The sequence below is a fragment of the Octopus sinensis genome, linkage group LG9, assembly GCF_006345805.1.
Source record: "Octopus sinensis linkage group LG9, ASM634580v1, whole genome shotgun sequence".
Classification (NCBI taxonomy): domain Eukaryota; kingdom Metazoa; phylum Mollusca; class Cephalopoda; order Octopoda; family Octopodidae; genus Octopus; species Octopus sinensis.
In genome coordinates, this window is record NC_043005.1 from 49,669,084 (window position 1) to 49,694,669 (window position 25,586).

Here is a 25,586-nt window from a genome sequence, read left to right on the forward strand (position 1 = left end):
TATTTGGATTACACACACACACAGATATAAGATTCTTTTGGTTTCTGTCTACCAAACCCACTCACAAAGCTTTGGTCAGCCCAGGGCTCTAGTAAAGACACTTGCCGAAAGTGCCTAGCAGTGAGACTAACTCAGAACCATGTGGTTGGGAAGCAAACCACACAGCCACATCTGTGTATGAAACTATTCGAAGTTATCTTCTACTTTCTAAGAATGTTAGCCAAGATAAAATGAAATCCCGTTCAACAAAATACTGGTTATCTTCGTAATGCCATAAAAGTGGAGTTAAGTACCAGTTCTTAAATACCTTCTGGCTTTTTAGGAGACATATAGCTTCCACTTTTACATGCTATAAATCTTTGCACACAACATATTTTTAGAACATTCTAAATATAAAAGTCATCTGCCTCAGACCTGAAAATTCTACAATGACTACAACAGATTTCAATTTGAATTCTTGAATTTCTACAAATCAGTACTTGGAGTCCCAAATGGATAAAGTTGTTTGAAGGAGACCTGGGAAAAGAAATTTTTTAAAAAATACCTGTATAGCAGGAACGCACATACTTGAGGTGGCAAGAGGATTTGTACTGTTTTCAGTATTTAAAACTCCAAGATAAATTAAGGACTGAGATACCTGGCTGTACTCAATGCCCATACCTTGCAGCAGAAGTGTTAAGACTGATCCTGCTAGGGGTGTAAGGCACTTGTGGCAGTGTCACATAAAAGTACCCATGTGGTGCCACATAAAAGCGTCCATGCAGTGCCACATAAAAGCACCCAGCACACTCTGTAAAATGGTTTGCATTAAGAAAGGCATCCACCTGTAGAAACCATGCCAAATCAGACTGAAGTCTGGTGCAGCTCCCCAGCTTGCCAGCTCTAGTCACACCATCCAACCCATGCCAGCATGGACAACGGACATTAAATAATGATGATGATGAAATTAAGTCAAAGTCACAAAACTAACTAAATGGTACTCACCTTCCTTGGGTTTGGTTGCCAAAATATATTTTTCTAGAAGATTTATAGTCAATAAGTACTCCATTAACTTCCTTCATAGCTTCCCTGAAATGAGAATTTAAAGACTACATATTAAATTTAACACTTTAGCATTCAGATTACTATGTCAAATTAATAATTATTCACATTGTTTTGAGTTAAACATGTATTATCTTGAAACTTCAAGATCTCAATGATGTGACTGTATAGACTGACAAAAGTGAAATAAATAGGTTTGCTGTGAAAAAGAAAATGAGGCTAATATTTTGTGCAGGACTTTTTCATGGAGAAAGTTATCATCAAATGGCTCCAAACGAATAAATCAAATTTACTATTGCATCTGACTAGATCATGAATTTAGGTATGACATCTCCATTATAATAAGGTTATGTCAGTTGATTTTACTAAGAACCAAAGGAAAGAATGAAAGCCACTTACCGATCCTCTTTGCAGGCCAAATATGTAGCCCAGTTAAATTCATATGTACATGTTTCCAAATTCTTTTTACTATAAAAGAAATAGAGGCCAATATGGTTCAACTTTGTAGCAAGATAATTGTATGGCAATACTAGATTACTTAAAAATAACTGGTACTAATTACTAGTGTTTTAACAACCAAGTCCAGAGCAAAAAATCAAAGTACATTCTACAGAATCAAATTCATTTAGTTTCAAATGTACCTACTGATGAAAATATACACTACACTGTTCTGTTCAGTTTTGTGAGATTTTTAATGATGTGCTCATTCACTTTGTAACCAAAGTGCATTTGATTCTTGTAGTACAGTACTGGAACTCTTATCCAGCTTCAAGAAATCTGGAACTTCCAAATATGCAGGAATATTGTGCAAAACCATGCACTACACTGTACCTTATCTTGAGTAAATAGACCCTATTTTTCGAAGTTGGTTAACTTGCAGACGGCATGTTAAAATGCGATGGCAATGACTCTTGAAACTAGTTGACGTTTATCTTCTGTGTAAGTTGGATATTTTTATATGTAAACATATGTACATTTTTTTGTATTAAATGTATTTAATATTTCTTGCCTAACATTATTATCCTTACATTTACGTTATATATATATACATACATACAAACATACATACACACACACATATATATATATGTGCACACACATACGCATACATGCATCTATGTGTGTCATTGTGTTGTATTTTTCCCCCATCACCATTGTTTGATAACCAGAATTGGTTTCTTTATGTTCCAGTAAATTAGCAGTTCAGTAAAATAACTGATACAATGAGTACTAGATTTAAAAGTATGTAGATGGGTCAATTTGTCCAACTAAACCCCCAAGGTAGTGCTCCAGATAGCCACATTCTGATGGCTGGAACATGTACAAGATAAAACTTATACCAGCTGGATGTAAAACTGGCCCAAGCACATTACATGTTTAAATTGTGCATGTGTGGAGAATACACTAGGATGCCTGCAAACAGGTGTACAATCTGTTGAAAATAACAGTCAAATTTATTCAAATCCTATCCTACCATTTTATAAAAACATGGACACACTGGTCAATGCAGATATACAAATAAATGAGGTATATGCTTATTAAATGAACACATTTAACTATTCACAAACACAGTGTGTGTGGAGATACATTTAAGAGAGAAAAGAAAAACAAAACAATAATCTGAAAAATAAAAATAAACAATGGAAAGAAGCAAATAAACAAATGCATAATATTTATAATCTTTACCTGAACACGGGCCTGCCCATGGTTCTAGAACAAGAAAACCTAATGATGGTCGTTGCCCTTTTATTGCTGCAGACAGGAGTATCACTGGAATACTGGAGGATTATCACTGGGTTATTTACTGGACTGTTCCCTAAGCATTTACAAAACAGAGTAACAACAACATAGATTAAAACAGTTTATATAAGTTGGCCATACGTACGATCTACATAACTTGCACACGGATGTTGTGTGTAAAACCTGTGCATGCTCATCTGAATGCAAAACCTGTGTATGCACATTGGGTGCAGGTGTAACTGTGTGCGTAAAAAGCTGGCTTCCTAACCATGTGATCTCAGGTTTGGTCCAAATGTGCAGCATTTTGGGCAAACACCTACTATAGCCCCAGGTCCACCAAAACCTTGTGAGTGGATTTGGTAGATGGAAACTGGAAAAAGTGTGTGTGTGTGTGTGTGTGTGCGCGTGCGTGTGTGTTAAACAGCGTGACTTACACAGGATAGAAATACCAGAATAAAAATTTTATGAATCCAACAACTGTTTCTGGAGGCTTGGTGGTCCAAAATAATGATTGTAAATTGATTCCATCATCAGATAACACCAGCCTATATTTTCAGGGAAGAATTTTTACATTTGAGGTGTTGACATAAAGGGGATTAAAGATGGAATGATTTTGTGGAGAGCTAAGTGTTTAATTCCTGATATCATTTCTATTCTGTGTAAGTTGGATTTTTTATATGTAAAGATATGTACATTTTTTTGGTATTAAATGTATTTAATATTTCTTGCCTAACATTATTATCCTTACATTTACTTTATCATCATCGTTTAGCGTCCGCTTTTCATGCTAGCATGGGTTGGACGGTTCAACTGGGGTCTGTGAAGCCAGAAGGCTGCACCAGGCCCAGTCTGATCTGGCAATGTTTCTATGGCTGGATGCCCTTCCTAATGCCAACCATTCCATGAGTACTTTTTTACGTGCCAGACGAGGCTGGCAAACGGCCACTATTGGATGGTGTTTTTTAAATGCCACCGGCACGATATATATATATATATATATATATATATATATATATTATATATATATATATATACATACATACATACATACACATACATACATGCATCTATGTGTGTCATTGTGTTGTATTTTTCCCCCATCACCATTGTTTGATAACCAGAATTGGTTTCTTTATGTTCCAGTAAATTAGCAGTTCAGTAAAATAACTGATGTGGTGAAGCACGACCTTCGAACTTTAGGTCTCACTAAGGAAATGTCTAGAGACCGAGACCTATGGAAGTATGCTGTGCATGAGAAGACCCGGCAAGACTAGTCAGGCCATAACCCGTGGCCCCGACCTGGGACGTAGTCAGTCCTGTGCATACCTTCCTTCTTGTGACACTTATGAGGACCTGTTGAGGCAAGTAAAAATCAAATCAAATCAAAACAAATCAAAATAGATGAACATCAGTGGAATTGTATTCTTTGTGGTACCAGTGCCGGTGGCACACAAGAAAACCACCCAAACGTGGCCGTAACCAGTACCGCATCGACTGGCCTCCGTGCTGTGGGCACAACAAACACCATCCGATCGTGGCCGTTCGCCAGCCTCATCTGGCACCTGTGCCGGTGGCACATAAAGACACCATCCGAAGACCCGGCGACGTAGTCAGTCCACCTGTGCATACCTTCCCTCTTATGACACTTGTGAAGACCTGTTGAGGCAAGTGTGTGACACTTGTGAAGACCTGTTGAGGCAGAGGCAAGTGTGTGACACTTGTGGAGACCTGTTGAGGCAAGTGTGTGACCCTTGTGAAGACCTGTTGAGGCAAGTGAAAATCAAACCAAATCAAAATAGATGAATATCAATGGAATTTGTATCTTTGTGGTTCCAGTACCGGTGGCACACAAGAAAACCATCCGAAGTGGCCGTAGCTGGTACCGCATCGACTGGCCTCTGTGCTGTGGGCACAACAAACACCATCTGATCGTGGCCGTTCGCCAGCCTCACCTGGCACCTGTGTCGGTGGCACATAAAAACACCATCCAAAGACCCGGCGACGTAGTCAGTCCACCTGTGCATACCTTCCCTCTTATGACACTTGTGAAGACCTGTTGAGGCAGAGGCAAGTGTGTGACACTTGTGAAGACCTGTTGAGGCAGAGGCAAGTGTGTGACACTTGTGGAGACCTGTTGAGGCAAGTGTGTGACACGCGTGACACTTGTGAAGACCTGTTGAGGCAAGTGAAAATCAAATCAAAACAAATCAAAATAGATGAACATCAATGGAATTTGTATCTTTGTGGTTCCAGTACCGGTGGCACACAAGAAAACCATCCGATCGTGGCCGTTCGCCAGCCACATCTGGCACCTGTGTCGGTGGCACATAAAGACACCATCCGAAGACCCGGCGACGTAGACAGTCCACCTGTGCATACCTTCCTTCTTGTGACACTTGTGAAGACCTGTTGAGGCAAGTGACACTTGTGAAGACCTGTTGAGGCAAGTGAAAATCAAATCAAATCAAATCAAAACAAATCAAAATAGATGAACATAATGGAATTTGTATCTTTGTGGTACCAGTGCCGGTGGCACACAAGAAAATCATCCGAAGTGGCCGTAGCCAGTACCGCATAGACTGGACTACGTGCTTTGGGGACGTAACAAACACCATCCGATCGTGGCCGTCCGCCAGCCTCATCTGGCACCTGTGTCGGTGGCACATAAAAACACCATCCGAGCGTGGCCGTCTGCCAGCCTCGTCTGGCACCTGCCAGCCTCATCTGGCACCTGTGTCGGTGGCACATAAAAACACCATCCGAGCGTGGCCGTCTGCCAGCCTCGTCTGGCACCTGTGTCGGTGGCACATAAAAACACCATCCGAGCGTGGCCGTTCGCCAGCCTCGTCTGGCACCTGTGTCGGTGGCACATAAAATCACCCACTACACTCTCGGAGTGGTTGGCGTTAGGAAGGGCATCCAGCTGTAGAAACACTGCCAGATCTGACTGGCCTGGTGCAGCCTTCGGGCTCCCCAGACCCCAGTTGAACCGTCCAACCCATGCTAGCATGGAAAACGGACGCTAAATGATGATGATGATGATGATGATGATAGAGTACTAGATTTAAAAGTATGAAGATGGGTCAATTTGTCCAACTAAACCTCCAAGGTAGTGCTCCAGATAGCCACATTCTGATAGCTGAAACATGTACAAGATAAAACTATACCAGCTGGGTGTAAAACTGGCCCAAGCACATTACATGTTTAAATTGTGCATGTGTGGAGAATACACTAGGATGCTTGCAAACAGGTGTACAATCTGTTGAGAATAACAGTCAAGTTTATTCAAATCCTATCCTACCATTTTATAAAAACATGGACACACTGGTCAATGTAGTTTTAGATATACAAATAAATGAGATGGTCTTGGAAGGGATGTTTTTGATTTTAAGTTTTTAATCAGGGTCAACTTAGTATTAACAACTTTTCTCTTTGTGGTTATAAAACAATCATGATATTACTTTACATTAAAAGCAGTTAGGGTAGTTGTTCTTTATGTTATTTGCAATAATTAATGCAGTGTTATTTATAATATTATTTGCTATTTGACTAGAGATAATAAAGTATTTTAAATATATTATTTAGCTATTTACCCATAAATAAATAGCATATTAAATAAATAGCATATTATTATTATAACATGTATTTTTCAATAATACGAAAGAATGGAAGGGATATTTCTTATTTCGCCATGATTTTTTGAAAATATTTTCCAAAAATATTTTCTTAAATATTGTTCCCAGTATTTTAAAAAAAGTAATGAGCTAAGATATATTTAGTTTAAAATACTTAATAATATACAAATATATCTTATGACCATAATTAATTTATTTTTCATATTTTATTTTTTATTCTTTATCTTTGTTTTCATTTTTAATTATTGATGTTCATGATTGAAAACATAAAAATATTTAAATTCAGTCTTTCCTTGGATCCGTGAATCCTCAATCAAAAATTAAATTGAAGAGATTCTTATCTACAAAGAATGGATTTTTATAATTTTATTATGGGTAAGAACTGAAACAATTGTACGTAATTTGTATTTAATATTTATTATATTATTATAATAATATAATATAATATTATGTTAATAAATTTTAATTTTTAAATTGACAATTGTATATCTTCATTTTCTATTCATATCCATGTGAATTCTAAGAATTTTCTCTACAAAATTGGGTATTAAACAGTGGAGCCAGTGAAAGATTGGATGTTTTCATCCCTATTTTCCTTGTACTGGATTTAATTTTTGTTTGTTTGCATGCATGCATGCATGTATGTGTGTGTGTGTGTGTGTGTGTGTGTGTATGTATGCATTTTTTTCACGACCATATGGCTCCAGGTTCAGTCCCACTGTGCATGGCACCTTGGGCTAGTGTCTTCCACTATAGCTTCAGGCTGACTTAAGCCACGGGAGTGGATTTGGTAGATGGAAAGTGAGTGAAACCTGTCATATATATATATATCTGGATAGGACAAGTAAAAGACAGAAGAAATGTTAAAGAACTTGAATACTATTCTTTGGCATTTGCGACATGCCTTCAAGTGAATATCATGAATTATGAATAAATTTTAAGAAAAACAAAACATAAGTACAAAATGTCTCTCATGACTGCTTAATACCAACGAAACTTAGTATAAGCTTCTGTATGACATTTCTTTCTTTTTATTTTTTCTATTTTTAAAATTTAATTCATCGCTTAGTTTAACACGATCACACAACCATTTAGACTTGCCACATTAACCCTTTTGACAGCCTGCCTGAGACTGACCCTGTTTCTATGATAGAATTTTGTTTTCCTTCAGAATTTCATGTTAAAGCTGTTAAACTCCAGCTTTATAATGACAAAATTATTTTGATAAGCTCAAAAGAACGAAACATTGATAAGCTCAAAAGAACGAAACATGTGTATATACACACACAATATTTAAGAACAAGGAATATACACAAAAAAGAACGAATCAAAAACAAATATTTTATATTTTACTTTTATCGTATTGTTGTTTACATTTTCTGTCTCTACGGATGACCAGAACCAACAGAATCGCCATGGTGAAATCCATAGCGGCGTGCGATAAGACTGGTCGCTGCTCTAAAATAGAACACTGCCCAGAAAATCACACCTGCCACATCTGTACGGAACCCGAAAATACGTTCCGTAATCGCTGGGTCGAATGTGGGACATGTCTCATCTCTGTCTGCCTCCAATGTGCCACGGACTTTCAGAAGATCCCAGGCCAAAAAAAGAGCCATCATAATGCTATGATGGATAGACTCTGGAAGATGGTTCAGCTTAAATCTTGGACTTTTCAGTGTCAGGCCTGCGTGCCTCCACAACCGACGATTGTGTCTCCCCCTGCCACTCCCGTGGAGGAGGCGGAACAGCAACAGCAGCAACAACAAAATCAACCACAACCAGAGCAGCAGCAACAACAAAATCAACCACAACCAGAGCAGCAGCAACAACAACATCAACAACAACAACAGCAACAACAAAATCAACCACAACCAGAGCAGCAGCAGCAACAACAACACCAATTGACCAGTGCGGTTCTTGCAGAACTGCAACAATCGATCTGTGCTTTAAAAGGGGAAGTAGCAGGAATAAAAGCAACCATTCAGGTTGGACTCCACAATGAGGGGTCTTATCGGAATGCTCTGCTAAAGAACCTCCCTGTACCTGTACCTCTTGTCGCATTTAAGACCGCGGATTCTGCCACCCATGAAGTCATTGCCATTGGGGTACCAGAAGACATGGCTGATCTTCAGGCTTTTGCTGCCAACTCAGCCAAAGACCTAGGCTGCGTTCCCCCAACGGGTGCTATCCGCCTTGGACGACCTGGCCCAAAACCTAGGCTCATCAAGTTGTCTTTTACGGACCCCACTGAGGCAACCTCTTACCATCTGGCCTCAGTTAAAGCTGGGCGGGAAAATCGGACCACCTTCCGAACACGCCCAGGCTTACCGTCCGATGTACGTCCGAAGCTACGTGTAGTGGCTTCCCTGAATAGGAACTCAGCTCTACAGGAAAGCTTCAGTCTTCGGGAAGATGGACAAATCTGGAGATTTGTCAAGACTGCTGAAACGTGGAAGAGAGATACCAGCTGGTCTGAGTGCTCTCTACCCACAATAACTAAAAAGACTACAGCAACTCAGGGAAACTAAGCCAGAACAACCTGCCATCCTCTACACACCATCATAAACTGCGAGCAGGGTACAAATTGTTGTCCTTAAATGCTCGCAGTTTATGCAACAAAATACATTTGTTCAACGCCTACGTCAGAAGTGTTGACCCTGACTTCATCACTGTCACGGAAACATGGGCGCATTCCTTACTCTGTGATGGGGTTTTCAACATTACGGGGTACAACCTCTTCCGTAAGGACCGCACTAACCGCCGTGGTGGTGGTGTGATGGTCTACGTTCGTTCAAATTTTTTGGTAATTCCTTGTGCCGATTTGAACGAATCACAAGAAGAAGTTTTTTTCTGTGACGTGCGTATGACCATGTCAACACTCCTGCTTGGCGTTGTTTATCGTCCCCCAAGTTACCATCGGGACACACAGCTTTGCAATGTCCTCCGAGCTGCTGCCAGGAAAACAGCCACTTATGTGTTTATTGCAGGCGATTTCAATCATCCTGAGATCGATTGGGAGACCTTCCATTGGCCACAGAGTGCAAACGATTTTGTTGAGCTTGTGCTGGACTCAAACTGGTCACAAGTAGTCACCTCTCCAACAAGAGACGACAACACCTTGGACCTGCTCTTCACCACAACTCCTGAAGCGGTTATCAATTGCACTACGGAGGAACCTCTAGGTGACTCTGATCATGCTATGATCATCGCCAATCTGGCTCTTGCGGGCAACGAAAACCTGAACCATCTACAATCTGCTTCCTTCGATTGGAAGAGAGCAGATTGGAACCTGTACCACACTGAACTACAGCACCCAAACTGGCGTGAATTCTACAACTCTGGAGATGTGAATACTATACTCCAGAGTATCCTGGACTCAATATGGGCAGCATGTGCAGCATCTGTGCCACGTAAACAAAAAAAGAAGAACCGCCCCAAAAGGGCAATTTGGGAAACTTCAGCGGTCCGACTTGCCAGGAGGGAACGTCGGACTGCAGAACGGGAATACAGGTTGCATAAATCAGACACCAACAGGAAGAAGCGGAATAAATCCTCCAACCATCTCAAGCAAGTGACAAAAAAAGCAGTGCTTGAATTTGAACAGTGCATAGCAGCCAATCCTGACAGCAAGGTTTTCTGGAAATATGTGCACTCAAAGCAGAGATCTCACTCTCCAGTGGGCCCTCTTCGCAACCCTCACACAAACCAGATCACTGACGACCCCAAGGAATGCGCAGAACTCATTGCTGAGTACTATGCAAACATATTCACTGTTGAAAGTCAAAATGTACCATCTTCACCATCACTAACAGCAAACTCCATAACAACTATGGAATTTACACCTGCAATGCTGCGACGTCACCTTCAAAATAAGCGCAACTAAGCCTCCCCTGGTCTCGATGGAGTTACATACCTGCTTCTCAAACGTGGCAGGCACTTCCTTTTACACCAGCTTTCTATTTTCTTCCAGTACTGTCTCAACAATGGTGCTACTCCGGAGCAGTGGAAAACTGCCAGTGTCATTCCTCTGTTCAAAAAGGGCGACCGCACATCACCTGTCAACTATCGCCCAGTCAGTCTCACTAGCTGTATTGCAAAACTGATGGAATCGTGTGTCAGAGAAACACTCTGGAACTTCTGGAGCTCTCACAGTCTCATCCGACCCTCACAATATGGATTTGTCCCTAACTCCAGCTGCAGTGACCAGCTTGTCGAGTTCCTTGAGGACATTACTCAGATTACTGACAGTGGCTCATGGGTGGATGTTGTCTACCTTGACTTTGCTAAGGCTTTCAACTCTGTGCCACACAAAAGGCTTATGGTGAAACTCTCTGCAATGGGTGTGGGGTATGACCTTTTTAACTGGTTGAAATCCTTCATCCTCAGCCGAAAGGAGGTAGTCACAGTTCTAGGACAGCACTCTACACCATATGAGATGTCATCGGGTGTACCACAGGGATCTGTCCTTGGTCCCCTCTTGTTTGTGGCATACATTAACGACATAGATGCCAATTTAAAGAATGCCACAGTATTGAAATATGCAAACGACATCAAGCTGTACCTTGAAATCAAGAGGACAGATCCTGATGTCTACAACTCTTTCCTGCAATCAGACCTAGACACAATGCAGCAATGGATCACAGACTGGCAACTGAAACTGGCTGTGGACAAGTGTACCACCATGCATTTTGGGAGAAAAAACCCTGCGTTCACTTACTCCCTCCACAACACTGATATCAAGAAATCCTCTTGCGAGCATGACCTAGGCATCACTGTCAGCAGTGATTTGCGTTGGTCAAAGCATATCTCTAAGATTGTCAGGAAGGCCGAGGGTGTCTTGGCATCACTCAGCAGGTCTTTTGTTAGCCGCTCTCCAGCCATCTATTTAAAACTGTATACAGCTATGGTACGACCACACTTGGAATTCGCATCATCAGTTTGGAACCCCTATCTTGCACAGAACATTGACCTCCTGGAATCTGTCCAGAGACGTGCAACCAAACGCATACCCTCCATCAGACACCTACCATATTCTGAGCGCCTTGTTTCCCTGGGCATGGATTCACTGAAGCTCCGGCGTTTGGCGACGGACTTGGTAAACACCCACAAAGTTATCAACCACCTCACCAACAACAACACTGAACACCTTTTTGATCTCCATGTGTCTAACACACGTGGACATGCCTACAAAGTCAGAAAACAATACAGCTCCCATGACTTTCGGAAACATTTTTTCACGCTCAGAGTTGCTGAAGCATGGAATAAACTGCCTGCGTCAGTTGTTGACTGCCATGACACTGCATCTTTTAAGGCCCTCATGCTTTCCGAAATCCGCCGAAACTACACCTGATTATATATACATTTTAGATGAGTTGTAGTGCACCTAAGCACTGTACACAATTATTATTATTATTATTATTATTATTATTATTTCCAAAATTAGTTGAAGCAAAATCAGTATATTTCAACAAAAATATGATAATGAATAAGTGTTTGGACCAAGTCTCTGATTTGCGGAAAACCAAAGATTTATGATTACTTTCTTCCTCCTATTCTCCCACTACCAGCCACAGAGATTTTGTAGAAGGTCACAGGCACTGCCCTTCTTTTCTTAAATTAAAATATGAAAAAAAAAAATAGAAAGAAAGAATAAGAAGAAATCTTATTTCCTAAAGGCTTCAGAGACTGAAAATAGAATGCATATAATATGCTTATTTATCTAAATTGTTTGAATTAATCATGTATTATCTTGTAGCTTTGAAATTTTAGTGATAGAATTATTTATTTTTTACAATGACATTGTAGGGTATGTGTGAGAGGCTGCATCTGGCCAGTTCGAATATAAAATGGATAGAATATTTGAGTTGGACATGGCCAGCTGAAATACTAAAGAGTTAATTTTTTGACAAGAAAATCTGTTGAATGAATCCAAACCTAGTTGTAGTTTTAGTCTTACCACTAAAGCATTTCATTTAAACAAGAGTATACCTACTATCGACATATAAGACAACTCGTGAAGCAGATCCAATTGTCATCACTTCATTTTTACTTTCGACACAAACAGCTGCACCACTACCAGAACAATTTTGAGACTTTGGTCGAGTGTACAGACTTTGGCAGACATTGATCCAATAACTGAAAAGGAATAAATAAATAAATAACAGAGGAAAACATACCAACTTCAAGGAATTTGTTTTGTGTTTTATTCTTGTCTATAAATGCTGGCATGGGTATGTGGGCAAGAAGTTTGTCTTTCAGTCACATGGTTTCAGGTTCAATCTCATTGTATGGGACCTTGGGCAAGTGTGTTCTACATATATAGCTGTAGACTGACCAAAGCCTTGTGAGTAGATTTGGTAGGTGGAAACTAAAACATGTCCATTGTGTGTGTGTGTGTGTGTGTGTGTGTGTGCGCGTGTGTGTGTAGATGTATGCATATCTGTGTGTGTCAGTACCATAATAAGTGTCATCCATTTCGAATAATCTTATGAGGAAACAGATTAGGAATGGCAACAAGGGCATCCAGTCATTAAAAATCTGCTCCAATAAACATTATCTGACCTATGCAACCATGGAAAAGTGGACATTAAAATGGTAATGGTCATCATAGTTTAATGTCCACTTTGGGTTGGATGGTTTGACAGGAGCAACCCATGTCAGCATGGAAGGTGGACATTAAATAATGATGATGATGATGGTGATCATTGTTTGTCTGTGTCAGATTTGTCATTGTTGTTTAACTCTGAGTATGATAAAAGGAATTTCAACAATGGCCATCTGATCTTTTTCTATAAATAGGACTGCCTTGACCAATGTGTTTCTAATTTATGACAGGAAGTTGTGATTTGAGGGAGATTAGGCTGCTCTTTCTAGCAGGTCAATTGATTAAGAAGTTTTGTTGTTTCATTGTAGTTTTTTGGGGTTTTTTTTTGTGTTGCCATTTTATATTCATTTTTTTCTTTCCAAAGAATAAGAAGTTTTACAATTCTTGATAGTCCCCCCTATTGTCCTCTCTCCACTGCCTACCTGAGTTGCTTTTATGGAATTCCCTTTTCCCCTACTTCTATGGTAACCCCTCTTTCTCTCACTGTATACACTGGGCTCTCTTACACTCTGCCTCATTTTCTCTTCCAGCCCTCTTGCCAAAGTTCCCTAAATACCTCCTTTCATCTTTCCCCTCCCCTCTAGCCCACCCCCATAAATTCAAACCTCTCTTTTATTCAATGACTCCCTAAGGATTCCCTAAAACTAGAGTGTTGGGGAATCCCTTTCTGTTCCTTTCCCTTCCTCATAGCCTTAGATCCTACTTTTACAACCCAGCCTATCACCTTTCCATTGTCCTCCTTTTTTCTCAAAAGTCCTGACACTAATTCCTTCCACCACCAGCCATCATACTCCTTTCCACCAATTAGGGCCTACTACTGTTATTCTTCCCAACACCATCCTATCACAACCATAAATCTGTTCCTTTGATCTTACTTACCCTGTCTTATCATCCTGTCTAGAATCATCACATCCTCTCCTATTTTCCTTCAGTTACAAGGGCCACTCAAGGAATTCAGTCTTTCAAGTTACAAAGCAATCTTCACCAGTGCTGGTGTTATGAAAAATGCACCCAGTGCACTCTATAGAGTGGTTGGCATTAAGAAGGGCATCCAACTGTAGAAATCATGCTTAAGCAGACATTGGAGCAGGGCACTGTCCTCTGACTTATTAGTTCCTGTAGAACCGTCCAACTCATGCCAACATGGTATGAGTTGGACAGTTCATGATGTGTTTGCCATTGTTGACCATTCTATCTTTTTTGATAGGGGTGTGGGGACATTTAGCAAAGACTGTATTCAAGTGTTTACTTGTGCATGATAAGGGATAGTTTTAGGGAAAAGTGTCTGCTATTTCTTGCAGATCAAATGACCACACAGAGGCTCTTAGTTCACAGCTCAGCACCAGTGATATCACAACTCATTTCTACAGATCAGTGAACTGGAGCAACATGAAATAAAGTGTCTTGTTCAAGAATACAACACACAGCCTGGTACAGGAGTTGAACTCTCTACCTCAAGATTGTGAGCCTGACACTAACCACTTAGCCATGCACCATCACATATACACGTCTATTGGGTCATACCATAAATAATGCAGCCTTTTCAATTGCATAAACTAAAGGTAAGAGGGGGACAGGATAAACTACCTGCATAAACTTGCTATAAAAGCAGGTAGTAATTTTACCTTCTTATTCTTAGTGCAAGTTTTGAAGAGTGCAGTTTTAACAGTTAATTTTTCAAAGCTATAATGGAAGCAACAAAGGAGTATATTCGGCACATTTTGTTTTAGGAGTTCAATAAAGGCAGCAATGCAATGGAACGTGTGAGGAATATTAATGCAGTATATGGAGAGTGGACAATAAGCATAAGCCAATATTAATGGTATTTCCAGAAATTCCAAGCCAGAAACTACAACCTTGAAGATGAGCCTCATTCTGGAAGCTCTGTAGAGCTTGACAGGAATGTCCTGCAAACCCTTGTGGAGCAAAATCCCATTGTAACTGTTGAGGAACTAGCAGAAGAGCTTGGATTTTGTCATTCAACCATTCAACATCTGCATGTCATTGGAAAAGTCAACAAATTGGGTCAATGGTTTCCTCACAAACTTTCCAAGTCTAACCATGTGCAGAGAGTGAATGTGTGCTCTTCTTTGCTATCATGTTGCACAAATGAACCTTTTTTTAACTAAATAGTGATTGATGATGAGAAATGGATTCTCTATAAAAATGTCAAGTGCTGAAGACAATGGGTAGGGAAAGCACCCCAGGCTAAAGAAGGTAAGGTGTTGTTATCTGTTTGGTGGGATATGAAAGGTTTGGTTCACTTTGAACTTTTAAACCCAAACCAAACAATAACAAAGGCAATCTACTATGAGCAGCTTGAGTAGCTGAAGTCAGAGCTAGAAAAAAGAAGGACCATCTTTGGTTTCAAGATGAAAGGTGTTCTTCCATCAGGATAATGCTCAACCACACACAGCGAGGATGACATTCTAAAGGCTGGAGCTGTTTGAATGGGAAACAATGCCCCACCCACCATATTCGCTGGACACTGCTCCATCTGATTATTCATTTATTCTGCCGTCTTCAAAATCATTTGGACAGAAAAAATATGAATTCTACAGACAAGGTCAGAACAGTATTGGAGGATGATCTGTCATCATGGACAAGTTAATTTTGAAGGAGGGGTCTTGCAAGTCTACCAGATAGATAGAAGAGCATTGTAGAAAATAGAGAATATATTTTAGATTAAAAAAAGAACTTTGTATATCTTTATTTTGAAAAATAAAAGAAGTATAGAAAAATCACATTATTTGTGGGATGACTCAATATACATATATCCTCATCATCATTTAACATTCATTTTCCATGCTGGTATGAGTTGGACGGTTTGACAGGAGCTGGTGAACCAGAGGATTGTGCCAAAGTCAAATGTCTACTTTGGCATGGTTTCTATAGCTAGATGCCCTGCCTAATGCCAAACACTCCAGAGAGTGTACAGAGAATTATTTATGTGGTTTTAGCACAAGTGAAATCAACAAGTAATTCACAAAAAATACCCCTCAACTAACAGGAGTGGCTTTATACCAGATGATGAGAGCTTAAAGTATGATAGAGGAATAGGAACAGGTCTCTTACTGTAAAGGAGATACACAGTTACCCCTGTTGGAAAAGAAAGACGTTGGCGATGTGTTAGGGCATACCTTTGAGTTACATGAAACAAAAAGTGCAGCGGATTGGACTGAATGGGTGGGTAGGTAAGTTCATGAGTGTATGAAAGGAGAGTAGCAGATGAGAGTAGACGTGAATGCAGTAGATGATGAATACAGATGGAGGTGCAGTTAATCATGAATATACATGTGCATTTATGTGTGTGCCTGTACGTATACACAAATAATTTATCTCAATGTTATAGTACTGCCCCTGCTAACATAATGAAATTCCTCTCCACTTCATTCCAAAGTTAAATGATACAAACAAATTTCTAGTCTAAGTCATACATGCCAAAAGTGAATGAATAAGGTGGAGGTACTCACGTCTCACCAGTAACTGTCATTGCTTTCCAAGATTGTGTATTAGCCAGACTGCTGAGATCATAACTGCTATTCAAATAGGACAAGAAACAGTCTTTGACAGCAGGAGGACATGCAAATTTGGTTTTCCAGATGAATACCAACTGACATGACGTTTTCTGAAACAGAAACATAACAACATATCTTTATCGTCTACATTTCAACTATGTCCATGGTAACTTTATAACATCAATCATATTCTACTTCATTATGGTCACAACATAACATTGACCTTAATTTATATTGTGATGTTATCATAACACAACAGTCTTATCTACATTCTCATATTATAACATCAACCATATCAATATATTGATGATAGCATTATAAGATTGGCATTATCTACATGATGAATATGATAACATTGTAATAGCTTTGGGGTTCTTATTCTAGGCTTTAAACGATTTTCAAGCAATAGTGCTACAGCAGTGTAAGGTGTTAGTCAGGCTTCCTAAGAGACTGGTCACACAATACAGGTAGTGATCATCATCATCATTTAACGTCCACCTTCTATTCTGACATGGGTTGGACACTTTGACAGGAGCTGGCCAGGCAGGAGCCTGCACCAGGACTTCTGTGTCTGTTTTGGCATGGTTTCTCGGCTGAATGCCCTACCAAACACCAACCACTTTACAGGGTGGACTGGATGCTTGTTACGTGGCATCAAGTTTGTATATGCTTATTTGTGATACTTACTGAAAATGAAAAGCAAGGAGTCCCAAAGAGTTACATACTTTGCTGAGTGTCAAAGGTGTTGACTTACCTCAAATAGCACAGGTTTCCCAAGACCAGCAGTGTTGTTACATAAGAAGAGAATCTTTGTACTGGCACGTGTTCCCGCTAAAAATAAAGAGAAAAAACATTAAATAAGTTTAATTTTTGTATTTGGTTTGAAAGATTCTTGATATAAATTCATGTTTTGAAAGAAATTTTCTTGTCTAGTGAGGGTCTATTATGCAAATAAAAATTGAAATAGACACTCAGTGGTTCAGTACCTATGGTATTAACCCTTCAGTATTCAAATCAGCCACATCCAGCCCAAATATTCTACCTGTTTTATGCTAAAACCAGCCAGGTTTGGCCTCTCACATCTACCCTACAAATGTCATTCTAAAAATAAACAATTACATCAGTAAAATCTTGAAGCTAAGAGATAATGCATGGCTAATTTAAAACAAAGTGAATAAATAAGCATTACATTTGACAGAGTAATCTGAATGCTAAAGGGTCAAACCAGTGCATGTGTCTATTTTAACTTTTATTGGTATAATGGATCCTTCCCGTGTCTGCTTATATCGACACATGTTTATGGATGCACACACTATTTTCTTTTCTCTTGAGCTAATAACAAAGGAGCTTCTATATGGTTGTCTCAACCTACTAGAAAAGGCAGTGAAATTTCCCTCAAATCATATTTCATCAACATTTAATGTCTGTCTTCCATACTGGTGGGAGCTGGATAGCTTGATAAGAACTGGCCAGATAGAAAACTGCACCAGACATCTGTGTCTGTTTTGGCATAGCTTTTACAGATAGATGTTTTTCCTAACACCAACTACCCACAGAATGGACCGACCGAGTGCTTTTTACATGACACCAGCATAGGTGAGGTCAGTTTTGGCATGGTTTTTAGAGCTGGATGCCCTTCCAAATACCAAATGCCATCTCAAAAAATAAATGAAGTACATATTAAATAATGTAGTTCTTCATATACAAGATATGATGGTTACATATTAGAAAACTTTTGATCATAGTTTGCTCAGTCAGATCTGACCTGGGACACAACAATAACATCCTTTTTCTTGACTTTCTCCCAGATGCTCCTACTCGCTCTTATATAAGTAGCCATATATCTTCTCTATAGCAAGACACCTTTGCCTGTCTCTGGTATAAAGCTACCTATCTGCCTTCTCAAATACTACCCAGCACCCCACTCCCTTCAAGACAGCCTTTAACCTTTTTCTGTTCTTTCCCATCTTACAACTTACTTGGAAACTTCACTAGTGCTGGTGGCATGAAAAAAACACCCATCCCGTACACACTGTAAAGTAGTTGGCATTAGAAAGGGTATCCAACTGTAGAAAATGTACCAAGGCTGACATGGAGCATGATGCTGCCCTGCAGCTGACTGGATCCTGTAAAACCATCCAACCTATGCCAACATAGAAAAAAGATATTAGATAAATATTGATGATTGCATCAATTAATGCTTATTTTACCAACTTTTGAAGGTTGGAGAACTTTGGTGAGATTTCAACTCAAAACATAAAACCAAATCTTAACAGGTGTTTTATTTGATATTCGACTAATTCTGCTTTAACTCACTACAACTTAAATAAAATGCCGCCCCCAAAAAAACATCAAAAGGCAACAACAAAATTATTTAAACATAACTTACGCTCAGATGAACATGGGTCTCCATTTTGATAAGTCAAACTTATCAGATTTCGGTCAATAGAAAACACTGCATCACTGGCGTTCCCATAGTTAACTTCATGATTGTTTGTGTCAACATAGCAGGCACCTGATTTTTTACAGTTGTTTGAGAGCCCACTCACAGGCCCACATACCCGGAGAAGGAAATTGCCAGATGGATCAGCAGGAATCTTTAAGAGGAAGAAAACAACAAAAACAAACATAATTGGGTGAAAACTCAAGATTTACAGAAAGCAGGGAACAGGTGCATCCATGCAATGTTTCCATAGGTACTAATAATATAAAGCTAAATACTGTTAAGTCTTCAGCCCACTGGGTTGGCATTCTGCTCCTCCACCATCATTTGATTAAAGGAAAAGGAATGAAAAAATTAATTAACATTTCTGAACACTTAAACTCATTATTTGAATGCTTTTGTTTACTGCATTTCATGCCTTCTGTTAAATAGGAGATTCAGGCATGACAGTATGCTGAAGAAGCTCACTTTGTAACCATGTGTCTTCCACTATAGCCTCAGGTTGACAAAGCCTTGGCAGACAGAAACTAGAAGAAGCCTGTTAAATGTGTGTGTGTGTGTGTGTGTGTGTGTGTGTGTGTATGTGAGTGTACATGACCTTATCTTGTATGATGTGATGGTTATAAATTAGCATCAGTCATACGAGCAATGCTGCTAGTTTCCAATCTTCTACGAAAACATGTCTGACCATGGGGAAATATTACCTTACCTTGAAACAGGTGAGGTTCATGACAGGAAGATCATAGAAGAGCTATTTACTCTTTTACTTGTTTCAGTCATTTGACTCTCGCCATGCTGGAGCACCGCCTTTAGTCAAGCAAATCGACCCCAGGACTTATTCTTTGGAAGCCTAGTACTTATTCTATCGGTCTCTTTTGCCAAACCGCTAAGTTACGGGGACATGAACACACCAGCATCAATTGTCGAGCGATGTTGGGAGGACAAACACAGACACACAAACATATACACATACATATATATATATATATATATATATATATATATATATATATATATATATTATAAAATGAGATAGGGGTTGAAAATTCAACCCACCATGGGATAATATATATCCAATATACTGCCAGATAGGTACCCAACAAGATTAATACATAGATGTTAAAAATTGTCAAACAATCAGTTCATCTATTGTATTATATGGGTAAAGGTAATAATATTACCGTAAATTAATACTACAAAATTAGAGAATGGAGAAACATACTTAAATCAATAAAACATCAACTATCCGATGATACCCAATCAATACTTTAATACACCATTACATATGAGTAAAGGCATTATACAAAATGAGATATACAGTAATAGTAAAAAGATAAAGAGATATAAGTAAAAAATTTCAAATATAATATGCAATTAAATCAAAACTGACAGCTGTTTCGGCAGTGAGGGCAGTCATACCTCATTTAACCTCTAAGCCATAAAGGCAGGTATAAATGAGGCATTAACAAGGATGCCCCACGGCCTCTTCAGAGAATTAAATTAAATTTGTTATAATTGTGAAAAATATTATATAACCATATACATATAAATATAAAAATATAAAAATGTAAAATATAAAAACTTATACATCATAATGCTACACTTATATAATATAATACTCATTACATAGGGAGATGAAAAATAATAATTAAAACCATGGTTCAGTTCATAAAATTCTAAAGCTATGAAAGTTAATAAAAATTACTATTAATATTAATAATAATAATAATAATAATAATAATAATAGATACAGTTAAGTTTGCACCAAGTCCATTCTTTCAAGATCGATCTTGAAAGGATGGACTTGGTGCAAACATAACTGTATCTATTATTATTATTATTATTATTATTATTATTATTATTAATATTAATAGTAATTTTTATTAACTTTCATAGCTTTAGAATTTTATGAACTGAACCATGGTTTTAATTATTATTTTTCATCTCCCTATGTAATGAGTATTATATTATAAGTGTAGCATTATGATGTATAAGTTTTTATATTTTACATTTTATTTTTTATATTTATATGTATATGGTTATATAATATTTTTCACAATTATAACAAATTTAATTTAATTCTCTGAAGAGGCCGTGGGGCATCCTTGTTAATGCCTCATTTATACCTGCCTTTATGGCTTAGAGGTTAAATGAGGTATGACTGCCCTCACTGCCGAAACAGCTGTCAGTTTTGATTTAATTGCATATTATATTTGAAATTTTCTACTTATATCTCTTTATCTTTTTACTATTACTGTATATCTCATTTTGTATAATGCCTTTACTCATATGTAATGGTGTATTAAAGTATTGATTGGGTATCATCGGATAGTTGATGTTTTATTGATTTAAGTATGTTTCTCCATTCTCTAATTTTGTAGTATATATATGTATATATACATACATATATACGACGGGCTTCTTTCAGTTTCCGTCTACCATATCCACTCACAAGGCTTTGGTCAGCCTGAGGCTATGGTAGAAGACACTTGCCCAAGGTGCCATGCAGTGGGACTGAACCCGGAACCATGTGGTTCGTAAGCAAGCTACTTACCACACAGCCACTCCTACACCTGAACAAATTCTATGGAAAAGTGGATGTTAAACAATGATAATGATGACGCATGCATGCACAGATGTATATTTGTGAAATATATAAGGACATTAGCAAGAAAACTGGTGTTTTTAACATAAAAATGTTGTTGTATTTGATCTGCCAACATTGCACAGATGCTCCAATAGCACACTTGCCATCATAAATACTATGAATTAGCAATAGGCTCATTGGAAAACTACAACCAGCAATGCTATTGTTAACAAAATGACACTCAATACATTTTGTAAAGTGGTTGATATTAGGAAGGGCATCCAGCTGTAGTGACCAATAGATGATGGAGCCTGGTACAGCTCCCAGCTTTGCCAGCTCCTGTCAAATCATTCAATCCCTGCCAGCATGGAAAATGGATGTTTAATGATAGATAGATAGATAGAAAAAACGCTTTTAATATTATACCTCACCTTATTCACATCTGAATTATGCAAAGATGAGAAGTCATATTCAATGAGTGTCCGAGTATCTTTATAAACACAGTGTTTAGGTGCATCAGGGGCAGATTTGTTACAAACAAGATTAGTCTCCCAGTTGAAGATGTATGTGCAGCTGTCAATAGCATCCATCAGTACAGGATGGCCCTGAAAAAAGGTTTACGATAGTAATGATAATTATTGATAGATGATGATGATACAATGATAACAACAAAAGGGATACAAAATCTATGTTTCACCATAAAAAGCAAAGACACAAATTGAGCTCAGGCTTGTCTCTTTCACTTATCAAAATAATTAGAATAACGTTAGTCATTGATTAATATTATTTTTACCCCCACCACCCAATTATTTCTAGCCAGCTTTTCAATGTCCATTTCATTTAATACCTAAAAAACATTTTTTTTTTTTAATGTAGATAACATTTTGAATTATTCATCTTATAATTCTTCCAAATCTTTCTGCTGAAATTATTTTGAAACCATAGGTGGGGAAACCAAACCCTGAAGTATTGGGACCTGGCAGTGAAGTATCTCTTCCAATCCCTGGTGTTTGAGACATTCAGAAGGACTGGGCCACTAACCGTGAAGTTCTTATCATTGACAGCTCACCTCACTGAGGAATCAGGTGATGCCCATGATGGTGCTTTGCTTTTCCAATGCCTTAGCCTCGCCACTGCCCATAGTAATGCTGCAAGTGTGCTGGCTTGCTTCACTAGCTTCCATTGAACCTTGCAATGTGTGGCCAATCAAAGCATTTGGAGTTGCATTGTTGGCTTTTTTTCTTCTTCTCCACAAATGGTTTCAAAACAGTTTTGGCAGAAAGATTTGGAAGAATTAGAAGAAAGTTCTCCATTATAATAAATAATTACCTATTTGGTTATAATACAGTTCTTAACCCTTTGTCTGTCTTCTGTATTACATGTGATACACAAGACACACTTCCCTGGTGAGCATGCATCATATACAATACACATTCCCAACATTTTTTATTCACCAGAGTAACTTGAGACTTTAGTTAGCCCTTGTTTCATATGCTCTGAGTAATAATATAAAGCTTTTCTTTCTTCAGACCCAAATATAAAAGAAAGCTTTATATTACTTAGTATGAAACACAGGCTAACTAAAAGACTGGAAACAAGCATAGACGCTTAGGACAAACATTTGAAAATACTTTGGACAGGCATGGCTGTGTGTTGAGAAGCTTCCTTCCTAATCACATGGTTCCGGGTTCAGTCCCACTGCCTAGCACCTTGGGCAAATACCTTCTACTATAGTTTCAGGCTGACCAAAGCCTTGTGAGTGAATTTGGTAGATGGAAACTGAAAGTCTGTCACACACACACACACACACATATATATATATATATATATATATATATATATATATATATATATATATATCTTCATCATCATCATCGTTTAACGTCTGTTTTCCATGCTGGCATGGGTTGGATGGTTTGAATGAGGTCTGGAAAACCAGCGGCTGCACCAAGCTCCAATGTGATCTGGCAATGTTTCTACAGCTGGATGCCCTTCCTAATGCCAACCACTCCGAGTGTGTAGTGGGTGCTTTTTATGTGCCACTGGAATGGGAGCCAGCCAGGAGGCCCTGGCAGCATTCACATTTGGATAGTGCTTTTTATGTGCCACTGGCAAGGGAGCTACCGGCAAAGGGCACTGGCATTGACCACGTTCAGATGGTGCTTTTTACATGCCAGCAACACAGGAGTCAGTCTGGCAGACCTGGCATCAACCATGTTCAGATAGTGGTTATTACATGCCACTGGCATGGGAGCCAGTCAGGAGGCATTGATATTGATCACTTTCAGATGGTGCCTTTTGCAGAATCCAGCCAGGCAGCACTGGCCACAGCTGCGATATTGATTTTATTTGACTCAACAGGTCTCTCAAGCATGTCATATCACCTGATTCATCAAGGGTATTTTTAAATGGGCCGGATATGCAACACTGGCATCGGCCATAGCTGCAATTTCACTTTACTTGCCGGATCTTCTTAATCACAGCATATCTCTAAAGGCCTTGGCCTCCTGTCATTGCCTCCATGAGGCCAAACATTCATAAGTCATGCTTCACTACCTCATCCCATGTCTTCCTGGGTCTACCTCTTCCACAGGTTCCTTCCAGAGTTAGGGTGTGGCACTTCCTCACATAGCTGTTCTCATCCATATGTAACACATGACCATACCAGCACAGTCGTCTCTTGCACACTGCATTTGATGCTCTCTATGTCCAACATTTCTCTGTCGTGTATGCTCATTGACATTACACATCCAGCAGATCATACTAGCTTCATTTCTTTCAAGCCTGCGCATGTCCTCAGCAGTCATGGCCCGTATTTCACTGCCGTGTAGCATGGCAGTTCGCACACACGCATCATACAGTCTACCTTTCATCCTGAGCGAGAGGCCCTTAGTTGCCAGCAGATGTAAGAGCTCCCTGAACTTTGCCTAGGTTATACGTATTTTAACTGCTACACTCTCAGAGCATCCACCCATACTACAGACTTGGCTGCCTAGGTAACGGAAACTATCAACTACTACTAGTCTTGTCCCCTGGCATGTGATGGAATCTGTTTTCTGAACATCTTCAGTGCTTATTACCCCTGTGCATCTGCCACACACAAAAACTATCCTCCCAGTTAACTTTCCTTTGATATTGCTGTACCTTTTATGTGTCCCTAGTTTAAACCAGGTACATCTTATAGATTTTCTACCCACACCTTTTCCACACATCAAGCAGGGCCACCTACCTAAAAGAATTTGTGATTTGCCAGCCTTCCTACTTACTAAGACTTTGGTTTTTGCTAGGTAACCCTAAGGCCCTTCAATTCTAGACCTTCCTTCCACACTTTAAACCTTGTCATATATATATATATATATATATATATATATATATTATCCATATTTTATAGTATTAAGTATCCATCATGGCTGGTCTTACCATCGGTTTCAAGCAAAAATACAATGGAGTGTTGGGTAACAATCTAATTATAATTACGCTCATTTGTATTTTTGCATGAACCGATTGGTAAGACCAGCCATGATGGATACTTAATACTATAAAATTCAGATAATGTATACCCACTCTACTAACAGTTATACGAGTGCATTTTCTCTTTGACTTATGGTCTCTTAGACAACTCATGAATGTTATCTGAATATATATTCACACACACACACATACATACACACACACATTCAGATAAGAGAAGAAGTGGAGCAACAATTAACAATTAGAAGCTGATCATTGGTATTGAATAGTCATAGTTTAATTATAGTTAAAAGAATATAATTTACAGCTGTTTCAGTTTGTTATTTTTGAGGTAAACTTGCATTTATCAGAATTTTTTCCTTTTCCTTTCCTTCTGTCAATATTCCTCTGATAAAGTTCAAATCATTCTGATGATGTTTGTTACATGGAATGAAATAAATTCAAGTTTACCTCAAAAATAACAAACTGAAACAGCTGTAAATGTTATCTTAACGATAATTAAACTATGACCATTCAATACCAATGATCAACTAATTGTTAATTG

The 25,586-nt window shown here is 38.7% G+C and overlaps 1 protein-coding gene across 2 annotated transcripts in view; it reads right to left on the reverse strand.

Annotated features, from left to right (window-relative positions):
- LOC115215633 (cation-independent mannose-6-phosphate receptor) overlaps positions 1-25,586 on the reverse strand; it is a 161,033-nt gene that overhangs the window by 14,023 nt on the left and 121,424 nt on the right. For both annotated transcript variants that reach the window (XM_029784884.2, XM_036505949.1), the window contains exons 31-38: positions 22,003-22,176; positions 18,931-19,138; positions 17,296-17,372; positions 16,497-16,651; positions 12,412-12,554; positions 2,728-2,857; positions 1,441-1,509; positions 985-1,068 (exon numbers count right to left, since the gene is read on the reverse strand). In XM_029784884.2, the coding sequence (XP_029640744.1) occupies positions 985-1,068; positions 1,441-1,509; positions 2,728-2,857; positions 12,412-12,554; positions 16,497-16,651; positions 17,296-17,372; positions 18,931-19,138; positions 22,003-22,176 (1,040 nt within the window). The remainder of the gene's footprint in view (positions 1-984; positions 1,069-1,440; positions 1,510-2,727; positions 2,858-12,411; positions 12,555-16,496; positions 16,652-17,295; positions 17,373-18,930; positions 19,139-22,002; positions 22,177-25,586) is intronic.